This window comes from Aquila chrysaetos, chromosome 6, assembly GCF_900496995.4.
Source record: "Aquila chrysaetos chrysaetos chromosome 6, bAquChr1.4, whole genome shotgun sequence".
NCBI lineage: Eukaryota > Metazoa > Chordata > Aves > Accipitriformes > Accipitridae > Aquila > Aquila chrysaetos.
Genome location: NC_044009.1, coordinates 10,466,301 through 10,482,231, shown reverse-complemented (window position 1 = coordinate 10,482,231; position 15,931 = coordinate 10,466,301). Strand labels below are relative to the sequence as shown.

The 15,931-nt window shown below is 54.4% G+C and overlaps 1 protein-coding gene across 32 annotated transcripts in view; it reads left to right on the top strand.

Moving 5' to 3' along the window:
- PCBP3 (poly(rC) binding protein 3) overlaps positions 1–7,205 on the top strand; it is a 63,915-nt gene extending 56,710 nt beyond the window's left edge. For all 32 annotated transcript variants that reach the window (XM_030017797.2, XM_041124594.1, XM_030017805.2 and 29 more), the window contains one exon: positions 6,794–7,205. In XM_030017797.2, coding sequence (XP_029873657.1) covers positions 6,794–6,839 — 46 coding nt within the window. In that variant the 3' untranslated portion in view covers positions 6,840–7,205. The remainder of the gene's footprint in view (positions 1–6,793) is intronic.
- Positions 7,206–15,931: the final 8,726 nt, after the last annotated feature.

Genomic DNA, 15,931 nt, shown 5'->3' with positions numbered 1-15,931 from the left:
CTGCTGCCAGGATGCTGGACCAATTCTCCTCTTGTCACCAGTGCTGACTGCTCAGCACTCACATGGGGGCTGCAGTGGGGACCCCAGGTGATGCCACTGCATCAGTGGAGCCAGGGTTGGGCAGGGGTTTATGGGCTTCAGCCCCAGCACGGGGGCTAGTGTGGCTGCTTGGCAGCTGGCAGGGATGATGGCCCGCCTCAGAGAGGGCAAAGGGGGTGAGTTTGCTTGAGCAAGACAGCACGTGCCTGTTATCTGCATGTATCGGGCAGCATTGTCACATCCCCTTAGAGGTCCATTCCCCCGGCCCAGGAGCCCACCGCTAGCAAAGCTCCAGAAAGGTGGAGGTGGCTGCCAGGCCCTGCTGCTGAGCATCAATTCACTCAGCCTAGGTATCATAAAACCCATGCGTGCTCAGCTCTGTGGAGCATTTCAAGCCTCTGCATTTAAAGGTGCTTCCGACTCCTTCATAAGATGCTTTGCTGCCCGTTCCCAACCCCTTGCTCTGCTCTCCCTGGCAGTTTGGATTCAGCTATGCCTTTCAAGTGGTCCAGTAGCCAAACACGCTCAAGAGAATCCCCTTATTCACCATCAAGGGGAGCACAGGTGCTTTGGACAGTGCTATGGGGCTCAGGTGGAGCCAGTAACCTCCCCAGCAGCAGCCCTGACTTTTATTTGTGCTTACGCTGGAGGAGGGAAGGAGCCCAGGCACCAAACGTTGCCTCCCCCAAGTTACCGACTGGCCACAGCAAGCACAGAGCCACCTGCCAAGGTGGTGAGTCAGTCGTGAGCAACCGGCACTCCTCATCCTCTCCTGTTCCTCACACTGGTCTAGACCAAGTATTTTTCCTGTTGAAAGAACAAAATATCTGTGTGTGAGACCCAGCATGAAAATAACTACCCATCAGTGTGCCAGAGCCACCCCAGCAGCCTGGGTGGTGAGCTGGGGCACATCCCAGCCAGCAAAAGCTCCACATTTCACTGCCACCACCCTCCAAGCAAAGCGATGGCAGCCAGTGGCCTGGGATGATGCTCCCCTCAGAGAAAGATGATGCACGGAGGGAGCCAGCCCATCCCACCATGGCTCAGCTCTCCCATGGGGCTGTAGGACAAGCCAGAGCACAAGCAGATCTTGCAGGAGATGGAGGCATATGGAAAGCAACCAAGGTGCGTGGCTTGAGCAGCCTGCCTCTTCTTGTGCTGCTTTCTTGGCACACAGGAGCCCTTTAAAACTCTGGCACACAGGGTGCAGTCAGAAATCAGCAGCAGCAGCATGTCAACCAAGACTGAGATATCCATCACAAGCCAAAGTTTTTGTGGGGTTTGTACATCTGTCAGGTGCTTATGCCCTGAGGAAGGCAGGGGACCTCAATAGTGTGCTAATTGCAATGAATGTGGAAATGGCATTGCACAGGGACCTGTGGTTTCTGCAGATTGCATCTGCCCTGAATTTCTTTGCTGCGTGTGTGCTGTGCTCCCTGCGCTATTCCCCACCTCCACTGAGACAGCACTGCCCAAAGTAGCAAATGCCAGATTGGGTCTTCCAGATGCAACCAAGCTCAGAGGCTACTAGAGAGAAGGAGCAGATTGCAGCAATACCTCTACACCCATCCCCATGTCAATGAACCCACAGCTATCATCCCCCTCTAGGTACCATCCCCATCCCCATCCCAGCCCTCTGCGTTACGTCTGTCACCCAGCGAGACTGTGCCTGCCGGTAAAGCCGCTGCAGGAATTGGTGGTGAAGGAGGGGAGGTCAGATACAAGCATCACTCTGGCATCAGGCGGGTATCCGAGCTGTGGTGTCAAGCCGCGTGCTGCAGCAAGGACCTGGACTCATGGGAGCTCTCTGGGGAAGAGTGCATGGGTCTGTGGGGAGCAAGGGACCATCCCAGTGATAGTGGCCACCTTACAGGAGCACTGCGTCCTTGCAGCCTCAGCTCTGCATTGAGCCGCGGGAGAGTCTCACAAATCTTCCAGCACCTTGATAAAAAGCAACCCTACTCAGGACGTGGTTTTTAAGGACTGTTGCTGAAATGTGCCGTCCTGGAAGTCAGAGCACGGGGCTGGGTTTTGCCTTCTCCCTGTGGCATGTCTGCTCGCTTTATCTGAATGATGTCTGCTTGTGTGATCGTTACATCTTGAGGTATTTCCAAGGAACTTGAGGAGGCAAAGGAGCCTTGATGTACAAAATGGATCACAGTTCTGCTTTTTGCTCTGCTACAGGATGCTTTTTTGTTTTAGCTACCTGGAGACCATTTATAACAGAAAAAGCCAGTTGAGCAACTCTAGCTGGGAAATGCCAGCCCTCTTGCAAATGAAGCCAGGGGTTTCTCAAACCAGGCATGCAAAAAATGATAAATCTATACTGAGCCCCTGCAAAGCAAATGCTTATTTGCCTCCCATTGTTCAGGAATCCCCTCCTCGGCAGAGGGAGAAATACAACCCAGCCCACTGCCTCTCCCCACTGTGCATTTAGGTTTTAGAGGATGCGGCAGGGAGCTGAGCCCTTCGCTGTAGGGCTGGAGAGAGGGTAGCCTGCGGAAAGCATCAGGTGGGATCCTGCAGGAGAGGGCGCAGTGAAGGATGTGGTCATGCTGGTGTGGCTGAGGCATCCCTCCTTCTGACATTACCTGAGCCTTTGACTTTGCAACTTCTCTTAGGGGTTAGGTTATTTTGCCAAGAAAAAGAAAAGAAACAAACTCCAGTGTTATGTGGGAATCTAGCAACTTATCCATCATCATCCAGGCTTGAGCGAGGCCTGGAGAAAGAGGTGTTTAAACAATTGCAGCATCTCCTGGGAACATGTTGATGACAACAATGATAACAACAAAATCAGAAGGAATGTGTCAAACAGCTTTGATTTCTTTGGTACGGCTCAAAAGGAGATTTGCTGTTTTGTTTGGAAGGAGCCTCAATGTTTTGCTTTTACTTATGTTATCTCTTGGGTTTGCATTTCATATGAACTTAAAATGCTCCAGTGATGCATCCACAGCCATGCCGCTGGGAAAAAAATATATATACACATCTCTAATATTGGAGTGAATATTCAATACAAGGTGAATGTCCCAGTTCAACAGAATAGCTTTAGTGCATTGCTTTTGTCTCTCAAAGCAATGCATTTTTTTTTTTCCCCAGACAGATTCAACATTACTGGAAGTAACCAACTCAGTATTACTCAGTCAGACTCTTTGGGAATGCATTATTTTGTGGGAATTTGTTACTTTGGCAGGAAACTATTGGTCTGATGCCTCCCCCTGCCCCCGGAGTGCGGTGGCTCTTCATCAGAGAGGGATCGGCTGAGGACCGTGCTTAGCCCCTTGGGCCTCAGCTGAAGGTCTCTACTCCCCCTCATATCCTTCCTAGGTCACGCTCCCAAAATTAAGTGTTTGGACTATTGTTACATGCATTTTTTTTCCTAGAATGTATTTGCAAATCTAGTACATAATGGGGTCGAAAAAAATAGATTGATTCGCCTAAGGGAAAGTGACTTTCACTAGGGACACTCTTTAAATTTAATACTCTCTCTTAGTTGTAGTTCAGGGGGTTTTTTTAATGTATTCATGCTAGTCACTTTTAATTATGCTAATTCCAAGCTTATGGTCCATTAGCAAGGGTAATTGCACCCCTCCAGTGCCAGCAGATGTAGGGTTTCTGGGGGATCGCTCTGTGCTGTGGGAGGGATAAATCCTTAATCACATTTTCTCCTTGGCCACAGAGGTGGAAGGATGGCACGGGCTTGGGCAAACTCTGACACATTTCTCATGCCGTTTGCAGAAGACAAGAGCCCAGCAGCCCATCTTCCCTAACCCTGCCTGGCTGCAGCCCCCAGCCCCAGGGAGGTACCCCAATCCCCGGCCCTGCCCCCCCGCCCAGGCTGGTCACTAGGTGTCCCCCTTGACCAGCTTTTTGCATGCATCCAGCTCCAGCCGGGGTGTGGGCAGCAGCCTTGGGATGTCGGGTGCTCCCAGCCTCTGCTTCATCTGCTTGCAGAAGACAGGCCACGCTGCTGGATGTGAGAAGGGAGTGGGTATTTGTGTGTCCCCCACCGGTGACCAGCAGTGACATCCACCTAGCAAGCGGCTGGCACTGTGTCCCACTGCAGGAAGCGTCCCATCAGTGCTGGGACCTTCGTGGAGACGCCCTAGCCCATCTGGGCAAGCACACGTGGCTAGCAGCTCCCTTGGCCATGGGTGTCCCCACGTTCTCCAGTTATACCAGTTGCACCAAGGGATGAGGTTGGCGGCACAAGCCCCCACCTTACGCTGGCCTGAGCCCATTCAGTCTCACTGGCATGGTGTTTCGCAACAGAAGGACAAGGTTTTGCCGGAAAGGTCCCGAGGGTCTCCAGCCCTCGCTGTCCCCGGGGAGGTCAGTGTGCGCAGGCGGGGAGCACCATGCCTTGGCTTGCGGAAGGAGCATCTGCAGCATCTGGCATAAGCACAGAGCTCAGGGTGGAATGACTTGCAGAAAGGTCACAGTCTTGGTGCAGTTCCCCTGCTCCCATGTTGGATATCACGGGGCTCTGAGGCTCTGCTGAGAGGATTATTTTTGCTTTCCCTTCAAAAAAAAATGCAGCTGCAGATCTTAATCCGCTGTGCTATGCATCGAGCCCCAGGCCTCCATCCAAAGGGTAACGTGGCAGTGACTTTTAGGAAGTACTGAATGTACCAGATGTGCAACTCCTTCAACTCCAGATGTGCAGCACCCCCCCACCCCCACTCCGCCTCAGCACAGTTTTCCTGCAAAGAGGAACAAGAGACACCCGCTTGCTCAGAAAGCATCCCGCAGCCTAAATCTAGCCAAGTGCGAAACCAGACTGGCCCTGGATTCCCACATCCGTGTTTAGGCAGTTTAACCGCAGGGATGTCTCTTCCCAGAAACAGTGCTTGTGTCGGCTCTGCACATGGGGAACAAAACCAGCTAGGAGATGAGTGAGATAAAAATGGAGCGGCAGGAGAAGGCTTCTTTTCTGAGCCCCATGCTCAACCGTGGCCTGTTGCTGATTTAAAACACATGTGCTGTTTCTAGAAGGAACTGCTTTGATCCCGAAAGGGAAAGCTGGGATGTGCATGAGGACTCCAGTATTTGAAGCACTCCCAGGGTGCTGTATTCTGGTTCCCTGTGGGCAGTGTCTCAGCAGCATCATTTATTCCTGGAGTAAATCCTGTGTCTAAGAGCATTTGCATCTGGACCAAAAAAGGGACGAGCACTGCTTGGCTCTGGAGCCTCTCTGGGTTTTGATTCTTCAGATAAGACTCTTGGCCGTGGGATGCTCCAGGGAAGCGCAGGCATGGCATCACAGCCAAGCATGAAGAGTTTGGGGAGAGCGGGCTGGAGGGATGGAACAGCATTACCCCTGAATTCAGGGTTGCGTGCATGACTTAGGGCCAAACCCCAATGGAAATCTAACAGGATTTCCCAGTGCAAAGGACAGTAAGGTACCTTTGTGATGTGCTCACCCAAAAGCTCTCATTTAGTGGTGTGGGGGGGGGGGTTTGTGGGGTCCTTCAGGGAAGAGCTCCCACCTAGACATTGCAATGATGTAACCTGAGGCTAGAGGCTACTGCTGCAGCTGGTGCTATGGTTTTCCCAAGGGATGTTGCTGTGTGCTACTCAGCACACAGCCATGCTCCCAAATCTCTTATGGGAACGCTGCAGAGGAACGGTGTGCTGCTTCCCACTGCCTATAAAAAGCCAGTCAAAGATGCAAACCTGACACCCCAGTGAAACCACCATCTCTGTGTTTAAAACACCTTTTCAGTTGCCTACTAATATTTCTTTTCTTGCCTCAAGTAGATTTCCCCTCCAAACATTTCAGGTTGAAACGCAACAATTTCAAGACACACAGGATGGTACAGTGCATCTTTAAACGCAGCAATGCTCGGGTTGGGGGGTTTGGATGGAAAAAAATATTTGCTCGTGTGCATGTGCTCATGTACCTCGGTTGTAAGATTCAGCCTGTGATGCTCATTCCCGCTCTGCTGGGGCAGCCTGGGGCTGCATGACCTCGGTTCCTTGGTGGCCAGAACACGAGCAGGGTGTGCTTTTTTTCCCTTAGTGCAACACCAAGCACAAAACCTACTCACAAGCTTTCTACTGTCCACAGGCAGAGGTGGGGCAGGGGTGTGTGCCCTTCCCCAGTGCTCCTCTCCCAGCTGCTGGCTCCTGCCCATCACCTCCAGCCCTCAATGCACTTGCCCTTGTCCATCACCCCCAAACCTCGCTGCCTGGGCTGATGGGGGCCAGCAGCACCAGCTCTCCTTGGTTATCACCCTCGCAGCCACATTTGCGGGGCAGAGAGAGGCAGGCAGAGAGAGGCAGGCAGGCAGGAGTGATGCTCAGCCCGGGGAGACCCCACAGCATGTGGTGTGGGGTCAAGGCATTTTCCCTGCGCAAAGCCTGTGGCCTCAATATGATGAGATGGCTCCTCTGGAGCTCCCAAAAAGCCACTCTCAGCACTCAGTGAGAGCCCACAAGGCAAACTCACATCACGCCAGGCAACCACCTCGGCTCACCCGGCAGCCCAGGGTGTTCATGTAGGATGTGTCCGGGTGCGAGCTCCAGTGGCAAAAGGAGGGTTTTGTTGGTGTGGTAGAGCTCAGCCTGGGCACGGCTCACCCAGGCTTGGCCTTTGGGGTGCAGGTGAATTCAGCATCATGCTGGAGAGTTGCTCAGGGCATTGTGCAGGGCCACGTGCCCGCATAGCCCAAGGCATGGCTGGGGCTGGGAGGGGGAGGCATCAGTGTTGGAGCCTTGGCTGAGCCCTGACCATTTCCCTTGATTGACCCCCCAGCTCTCCAGACCCTGATCCCCACGGGAGGAACACCTTCACCACCTGACTGGAGCGCCGCAGTGGACGTGGTGCCAGTGGCTGACGCTTGAGACCCCCCCCGAAGACACTGCTGGCTTCCCATGAGCTTCTCCCTCTCCTCCGTGGCACCCTTCGGGCCGGCTGCCCGAAGCCCCCTGCCCGTGGCTGCACAGACACTGCTCCCTCGGCTGTGGTATGGGGCAGCAGCGAGACAGGGGGGCTTGAGCAGCAGCTCGCAGGAGGACAGCAGCTTGCAGCCAGCGTGCAGCAGTACCTGCTTCTGCAAGCAAGCATTTCCCCTCTCTGCGCTTCTTTATCACTCTCACTCCCCTGCTGCTTTGCAATGTATTTTGTGGCTTAATTGTGTAATTGCAATAAAGCTTTTGTTGCTTGAGGTACCCTCCACGGTTAGCGGGAGGATGTTGGGGTGAGAGCAAAAAGGGGGTCCCCAGCAGGTGCGCACGCTGCTCAGCCGGCATAGCCATGGCTTGGGCAGTGGGGCATCCACAGGGAGGGTGATGGGATGCTGTGGGGTCGCCCAACGGCACAGAAGCCTCTGTCCCCCCAGAAGGGTTAATGGGGAAACTCAGCCCACACAGCCCGCGAAGCAAACCACGACTGGCTGGAAAAAGGGCCTCAGAGCCCTGGCTCCACTCAGCATCAGGAAATGATCCCGCGTGCGGGAGCGGGGCTGCCAGGAGGGGAGGGGGAGCGGGAAGGGGGGAGCACTGTGAAGAAAATCCAGAGCTTTCCCCGAAGGCGGCGACGGCCGGGATTCATTATCCATCAGGAGACATGTTTATAGCAAGCGTGACTCACTGCTGGGCCCCACGATGGGAACAGCCTACGGCAGGGGCCGCCAGCAATTCGGAGGGGGTACAGGCTGCCCATCCAGCCCTACACAATGGCAGCTCTCAAGCTGCCAATCCCCCGGGCCACCACGCGACAGCCCTGGACTTTGGAGCAGACCCAGCGCTATTTTGGGCTGCGTCAGGGCACATGTTTTCTCTGGGATGCCTAATTTCTCACTTGAGAAGCGATGCCAGAGCACTGCCCCCTCTGCCATGCAACCAGCCCCGGCAGTGCCCCTCCATGCCCATGCCCTGCAGTAAAGTCAGCCTCAAGCAGGCGATATCGCCCCGTGATGATCAGAAGCGGAGCTGCCAGCTTTGTCCCCGGCCCTGCATGTTGCCCCGATGCAGCGGGGGTCTCCGTCCCCAGCCGGTCCAGCCCCAAGGCTGAAATGCAGCCAGGCAGCCAGGAGACACCAGCACTGGCTGCCTGGACCTCTGCCCCATAGGGAAACAAAGGCAAAAATGACCATTTCAACCTTTTTCTCCATTTGGAGTTGTATTTTCTGCAGTGTACATCACCCCTGCTCCCATTTGGTCCTGCAAAGGGGCTGCAGGAAGGCAGGCAGCCCCTCTGGGTTTTGGCAGCTGGCTGAGCCCAAGCGTTGATGCGTGAGTGTGTTTTTCACCTTTGCTAAACCCGCTCCCCAGGGAGCGCTAGTCCCAAATCTGTATGGGCACTGGTGCTTGCCCCAAGTGCCTCCAAGTGGGAAGTCATCCTCCCCTCATCTGTGCCATCCCTTGGACCCACTTCGCTGGGGGCCCAGCCCCACGGTTGATCGCACCAGCCGTATATAGGGGTGTCTGCCTGTGGCACCATCTGGGGAGGTCTCGGTCAGCTCGTAGTCAGCATTATGGGCCCACAGGCAAAAAAGGTGCTCATTCCCACCTTATCTGAGCATCTGTACCCCAGAGCAACCATGGGAAGAAAAGCCACCCTTGCCTGCTTGCAGAAAGCCAGGGAGCTGCCACGGTAAAAAGTCAGCTGGCGCCATCCTTAAAAGCACGCTGTTATCTTGCCTGAGATGGGAATTTGCCTAGAAAAAATCATTTTGCTCCTGCTCTCCTTCACAAATCTCTTTATTTTGGATGAGGTGACACAGCAAGGGCAACGCTTGCTGGGGACTGGAGATGCACACTGCTACCTGTGCTGGCTCCTGTGGTGTGTCAGTGCCCAGGGTGCCAGCAGCCAGCCCAGCTCGGTGCCTGGCTCAGGCAAGCCACAAAGCTGCCCGCAATGTGCAGCTCCAGGCCTGGCACCCACCTTTCCCTAAAAAACAGGTTTTCTGGGTTTCTCCTGCCCCAGAAGCTGGTCATATGCCTTTGCTTAGAGAAAAACCCCTGTCCCCACTCCTGTCCCATTCCTTAGAGCAGTGGCACCATGGAGACCCTCTCAAAGTGGGGTATCACCCACTGAGACCGATGCTCCAGGAAACATGGGCCAGCCTGGCTCAGGGCTCCTTTCCCACCTCCCTGCAAGCCATGGGCCATCCATGAGCGCCTTGCATGGCCATGCACCCTTGCCAGTGCTAGGGGACTCTCCAGAGACGGAGATGGAGACAGAGATAGTCCCTGGTGGGAACAGCCCCAGGAAAGGAGCCGTTGGAGCTGTGAGTGCAAACACCTGGAGCTCAGCCCCAAATACTGCTGCCCACCCACAGGGCTTGAATCCCTGCCCAGGCTGGAGAGGTGGGATGTGGAGGGATGATAACTACCCACGTCCTTCACCTGCATGCACTGGCTTTTCCTCTGCAGGATGCATCAGCTGAAGCACAAAGCAAGCATCTGTGACCATGGGAAGGTATTAAGGGATGCAGATGCCCCACACCCCCTCCCCATTGCCTCCAGCCTTCTGCTGCAGGGCAACTGGCTGCAGTGCTTGGTGGCTTCCTCCTGAGAGGGTGAGTGTTTGGAGATTTGAAACAGCTTGTTTACCTTTGGCCATTCTGCTAAAAAAATAAAGCTGTGAAGGAGAGATCCTTATCTTTACGACCTGCTGGGATTTCCCTTGCTGCAGTTTGTGCTGGGGGCTTCTGATCTGCTGTTTCTTCTGTAACCCCTGATTCTGCTCCAGAATGGAGCACTTCAGCCTCTCCTTGTTGCCCCTATACACAGTGCCCTGTGCTCCAGCCCCCCCAGCCAGCTTGGTATCTTTTAAAAGGTGGCTGCTCCTGTCCCTTTGCAAGGGGGTTGTGCTAGGGCTCTCCCAGGCAGGGTGTGTGTCTGCAGGACCAAGGGCTGCCCCCAAAGAATGCTGCTCCTCCTCAGTGGTGCCCCTGAGGGATAGCTGTCCTCCCTGCCTCTCCTCCAGTTCAGCATCATCACTGCTGTCTCAGCCGCGGCTAAGCATGGAGCAGGGGAAATAGGCTTGAGGACAGCAAAATGGCTGGATGGTTTACATTTGCTCTTCATTGTCCGCAAAAGATCCAAAGAGGATGCTTGGCACTGCTTGGAGTGGGCTGGGAAGGCGTCCTTGCCAGGAAGGGTAGCTGTCTTGTTTTATACTTCTAGGAAAAGGCTGCATGCTGGATCTGGCTCTGGTGTAAAGAGAGCTCAGCTGCAGGCCTTGCTGCATCCTAGGACTGCTCTCGAAGGGGACAGCCACCCCAGAAGCTGTGATGGCTGCTGAAGTGGTAAAAATAACGAGTATAAATGGTGCATGCTGAAAAAACTGGGAGCAGAAACGGTCTGGGAAGGGGCTAACAGGGACCTCAGGGAGTTTGCCAGACACGTGCAAGCTTCTGGGTTGGGGTGGATCATCCCCCCTGGAAAGGTATGGAAAGGTGTCGGGTGGGTTCTGCCCTGCACTGAGCCCTGAAGCCAGCCGAGGTATGTTATCTGGAGGGTATCCAACAAGCAAGATAGACCTCTGTGCTTCCTAGGGCTTTGGGGCTTGCTGCCTACACCAAGGGAAAATGAAAGTATGTTCAGGGGAGTGGAGGGCACTTGAGAGCAGGAAGGAATGAAATGAATGCAATTAGGGGTGGTTTTTTGGCTCTGCGAAAGAGATGAGCTGTGCTATAGCATCACTGCAGTTTGAAAGACAAGACAAGCTGGTGGAAGACAGGCGAGGGGTGAAAGGAGAAGCACGGCACCGTGTGGGCATCGGGGCTTTCGCTGTGCGGCTTCAGGAGAGGATGGGGAGCGCTGCCAGCCTTGTGCCACCCCTTCCGCCTGGGGCTTGCTGGGACCGGTCCTAGGTGCTGTTGTGCACCAACAAGCTGCCGAGCATCCGCATGGGTGTGGAGAGGGGGGCTTAGAAGTGGTGCTGTAATCCATGGCAGGGGAAAACCAGGTTTTCTACCCAGGTAGCTCATCTCTTTGCAGTTTGGTGATGCAGGCTGGCCCATCTCCTGCAAGCTGCAGGGCAGGGGAGCCCTGTGCCACCCCCCAGTGTGTCGCTGGGTGGCAGCTGGGGGTTCCAGTCCCCCCAGCTGGAGCCAGGGCTGTGTCTGCCGGCTGCTCAGCTGTTCCTCGAGCGCCTGGTGCCTCCCTTCCCCAGGAAGATGTGCCCAGCCTGGCAAGCATGCTCCACTCCCTGGGAATCGCCCAAGTGACGCATTTTATTGCAGAGAAATGGAAAATATTCTCCGCCCAACTGCTGGAGGGGTTAGTGCGTGTTTTTCCACCCGGTTTTCATGCTGTGCCTGCTGGATGTGCTCCATGAGAGGCTGCGTGGGAGAGGAGGGTGCTCTGTCCCCTGTCCCAGCAGTGGTGTCCCCAGGGCTGGGGGTGGCATGTCCCAGGCTGCCACTGACACCGCGCGGGCTGGCTGGGGCAATCACGGTTGCCTGCCAAGGGCTCGGCCAGAAGCTAGCAAGCAGTGATTCTCGGGCATCAATACCTCCCATCATTTCTTCTCTAGCTTTGTCAGAAAACCAGCCTCCCCCTCCCTCTCCGTTTTGTTTTCTCCAAGAACAGAATAGTGCAGGTGCTGCTGATCTTTCTGGTTAGGGCCGGTTTTATCCCCAAACCATGATGCTCCCAACCCCAGAAAGCCTACGCTTTGGGCTGTTTCTATTTTCTGAGTGTAAAGTGTACATTTTCACTGGAGAAAAAAAAAAACAAACCAACAAAAAAAACCTGAAAGTGAGTTTTGCTTTGCTTGCCTTCAAGCCTCCATGGTGGGGCAGGGGAAGAGAGTGTGACTCTGTCACCAGGAGAGCATGGGGAGGCCCTTCCTGGTATCCCGAATGCATGACGTCCCAGCATCCTGCAGCACCCCCACAAGGAAAGCATCCCTGCAAGAGCTGGGGGGGCCAGAAAAAGGAGCCCGAAAGCATTATCTCCTCTCCTCCAGCTCCCACGCCGCATCCGCAACCTCCCCTCTTGCTCAACCCTCTCATCTTTCCTAAGAAGCTGAGCCAAGCTTTCCCACAGACTCAGACAGCTATTAGAGAAATATTATTACCAGATGGTTTGTTTTTTCCATAGGACCAGAGGCCAGCGTGAGGTAACGGGGAAAATATTAACCCACGCCACACCAGCCTGGGTGTGGGGTTGTGGCTTTGCTGGTGGAGCTGTGCTGTGTCCTGGCAAGCAAGGGGTCTGCAGAGTTGGGGGGGGGGGCACTCACACCCCATGCATGCTGGACCAGTGGGGTGGCTGGAAACCCCCTCTTGGACTGGCGGTGGCCCCATGGGGTGGCTTGGGAAGGCTTTGATGGGGAAGGGAAGAGCATGTCCCCAAATGGTGCTGGAAGGGAGGGAAGGGTCACCCCAGGCCAGCTCAAACTGGTAGGACCAAAGCCCAGCTGGCAAACTGCACAGTGGGGAAGTTCAAGCCAGGTCAGATGAGCCAGCGATTCAAGTGGAGGAGAAGCGCCGCATCCTGGCTGTCCTGCCTTTTGCAGGGTCGATACGAGTGCTAGGCAAAGAAAAGGTGCCACTTTGATGTCAAGGGATTTGAAAGATGCTTCATGGCATGGGTTGGCTCTTCCACTGGGTCTTTTTGCAGGTGGGTGGTTGAGTGTGAGACCCTCCTCTGGTGCTGCTGAGCCTGCTCTATGCCCATGGTAGGATGCTTGCAAGGCACCACCCGCTTGTGCTGGGAAAGCTGCCATACTGGGAGAGGTGATGCTTTCCTGCTCAGGGGGGTTTCTCTGCTGCCTCGTCTTGCAGAGATCTGCTGTGGGAAGCTAAATTGTCATGTGCAGGAACACCACAAGCCACTCTCTTTCCAGAGGGGTTTGTGGTTGGCACAGCACTCGGCTCAGACCACAGCTGCTCCTGTTGTGCAGGTCTGAGCATGGAGATGGGGCAGTCAGTTGGGATGCAGCTGAGCCGTACATAGGCAAGCCGGGTCGTGCACCTTGCAGGGCTGGGGTCCTACAGCCAGCCTGGGGATGTGCAGCCCATGGTAACCAGAGTACATGGAAACTTCTCCTAGCAAATGCCTTCACCATCCCAAATGCTTAGCAAGTCTTGGGTGCTTACATCCCCAGGAGCAGGGGGAAGGTGATGCAGCCAGCTGGCAGGACACTAGTGTGCTTCATGTTGTTGCAACCAGGGAAATTTCAGTGCTTGTTAATTGTGGCATCTCCTGGGACCGTGTGAAAGGACAAAGTAGCCCCGGCTGCAGAAGATGGAGCTGGAAACCTGGCACTTGATCCTTCCCTGCTTTCCAAAGCACCCTTTGGTTATGAGCACGTTGGAGGGTTCAGTCTTGGCTTTTCCCAGGGGAATTCATTTCAGCTTACTTCCATATTTCCTATGGAAGAAGTGTTTTCTATTTCTAAGTGGACTTGATTAAAGGGAAGGAAAGGTTGCAAGAAAGAGTTAATAGCAGAAAAATGGAACAAACTCATTCTTTTCTCAATCTCTGGGAGGAGAAAAAGCAAAAATTCTGTCTGAAGTGCACTTTTTTTTTCTGCACCCCAGTTTGTTCTGGAATTGGACTAAAAGTTTATTGATTGCTGTGCAATGCAGTGCTGTGGGATGGGACGTGGGATGGGGAGCGCTTATCCCCCAGGGCATGCAGGTACCTTGGAGGGGCTCCCCTTGCCCATCTGCATGGCACTCTGGAGGAAAGCCAGCCCCACACAGGTAGATGGAGGGGGTCTCCCACTCCTGGAGAACCCAGTGTGGCAGAGCCAAAGGGCTCAGCTTCCCTGACCTCATCTGAAGAAGGGAAAGGGGACATCCTTCACAGGCATTTGTCCTTAAATTTCGGGACACGATTGCACACTGCTAGGCCCAATGATTGCAACATCCCTGGGGACAGCCTGCAAACTGCTGCCCAGATATCAGCTGGATTTCTACAAAACTAGCCCGCACTTTTCCAAGAAAATGGCTGTTCAATGCCCTGGGGATGCTGCTGGCTGCTGGCCCCAGTTTAGCACCACAGACCTGGAAAAGGCAATGCTTTTGAAACTGGACACAGATCCAAGTCTGTGGTCTGGTCAGACAGCAGAGATGATGTGCCTGGGATGTCATGCCTGATAACAGCCCTTGAGGCTGGTGGCTGGGTGCTGGGCAGAGAGCGGGGTCCCCAGCAGGGTGGGGGGAGCCCTGCCTTGCTGGGTCCCCGTGCCAGGGTGCACGGGGTCTGACAGACTGCAGCTGCGTGGAGCCATATACGGTCAGCAGGCGCCTTGCACAAGCCATACCATTATCATTAAGTCTTTGCTGGCGTGGCCAACTGGCCTCCAGCTTGCAAGGCTCTGTGGAGCAGCCGGGCTGTTCCCGAGATGGATGTGCTTTTCCCTTCCTGTAAAGCTGGGGGGGAATCAGCTCCTCTGCTGCTCGGGGTAATTCCCTGGGAGGGAAGGGGACAGAGGAAGGGATAAAGCACAGAGGAAATGTCTCTGGTGTGCAGATTCATGGGATGCCTCTGCTGAGCTGATGGATGAAGACAGGTCCCTTCCCAGCACCCCCCTTCCTGAGATCCTCTGGCTGTTTTTCAAAATCCTAGGTGAGCTCCCTCATGGGAGCCCCGAGGAGGCATGCTGGAGAGCCAAATCAGGTCTGATCCCCTGTGAACTGTCATGGAGCAGGATTTGTCCCTGGACATGCTTGCCCTCTTGGAGAGCATCTTCAGAAGGTTTGAAATGCCTTGAAAACTTGCCTTTCGGTGTCCTCGTCTCCTGGTGCCACCAGCACAGCTCTGCAAAGCCCACCCACCTCTATGCCTGTGTGGTTATTTACACCAGCCAGGCTCTTGCTGGTACTAAAGCTTATCGGCTAGGGGAAAAATGGTTCATTCAGCACAACAAACACCTGGCTCTTTTAGGGCTGGGTTGTCTCTTCCCACCCCCAACACACACACAGTTTTGTTTCACATTTTGGTGTCACCCCTCGATGCTGCCCAGCCTCCATCGAAGGAGGAGCCCTGTTGGTCTGGCTGCCCCTCAGCTGAAGCACATGGTGCCCTGAGGCTCTCCAAAGCCCTAGAGAAGCTGTGGGGGCAAGGTGCAGGGGTGCTCAGCAGCAGTCCTGCCCCTCTTTGAGACCACCCGTTTCTCTTCTTTCCTTTGTTTTAACATCAGCTTCCACAGAGGCACCTGAATTTGTGTTGGTATGAAGAACAGCGCCTGTTGTGCTGTTGGGTTTATGAGGTTTCAGTTCGGCACAGTCTGTGTTTTTTTCCACTGACTTTGGATGTTATTTATCCAAAGAGTCATTATTTGATGCACCTGCCTCGATAGTGTGGACAGGCTCCTCCACTGATGTAATTTGTCATTAGTGGAGCTACAGCTTTTTTTTTTTTTTAGTTGTGTCAACTTAAGACAACTTCCTACAGCCAAGCCTATGAGCTTTTCTCCTGATCATTCACACAAAGATGCTATCAGAGTAGTTGTGGGTGAAAGGTAGGGTGATGGAGGTGGCAGCCAGCCCTGCGTGGCCCCATGAAGCAGCACAGCAGGTCTCCTGCTCCCTTCGTGCAAGCAGCTTGTGTGTGAACCATTTCTACTGGCTGGGTTTGTGCTGTCAACTCTTTGCCCTTTGGAGCTGTCCTGGACAACCCATTGATTTGCTATTTAATGACAGCTTTTGGCCCCCTCCTGTACTTTTGGGAGCAGGTTACAGCTGCGGCTGTAGCAGGATCAGCACCGAGGCATTTTGTCTCTCTCCCCAATAGCAATTAATGTTCCCACTGTGATGAGGGGTTTGGCAGTATCACTTCTAGGTCTGAATTCAGCAGCATGGGACTCATCTCCAGTGCTGGCCATGGAGAGTGGATGGTCTACAACACCCTGGGGGGCCTTGCTGTGGGGGTCCAGCTCCCCACTGTTGCAGGTCCTCAGCCTCTCCTGCCGTCCTACAGGACA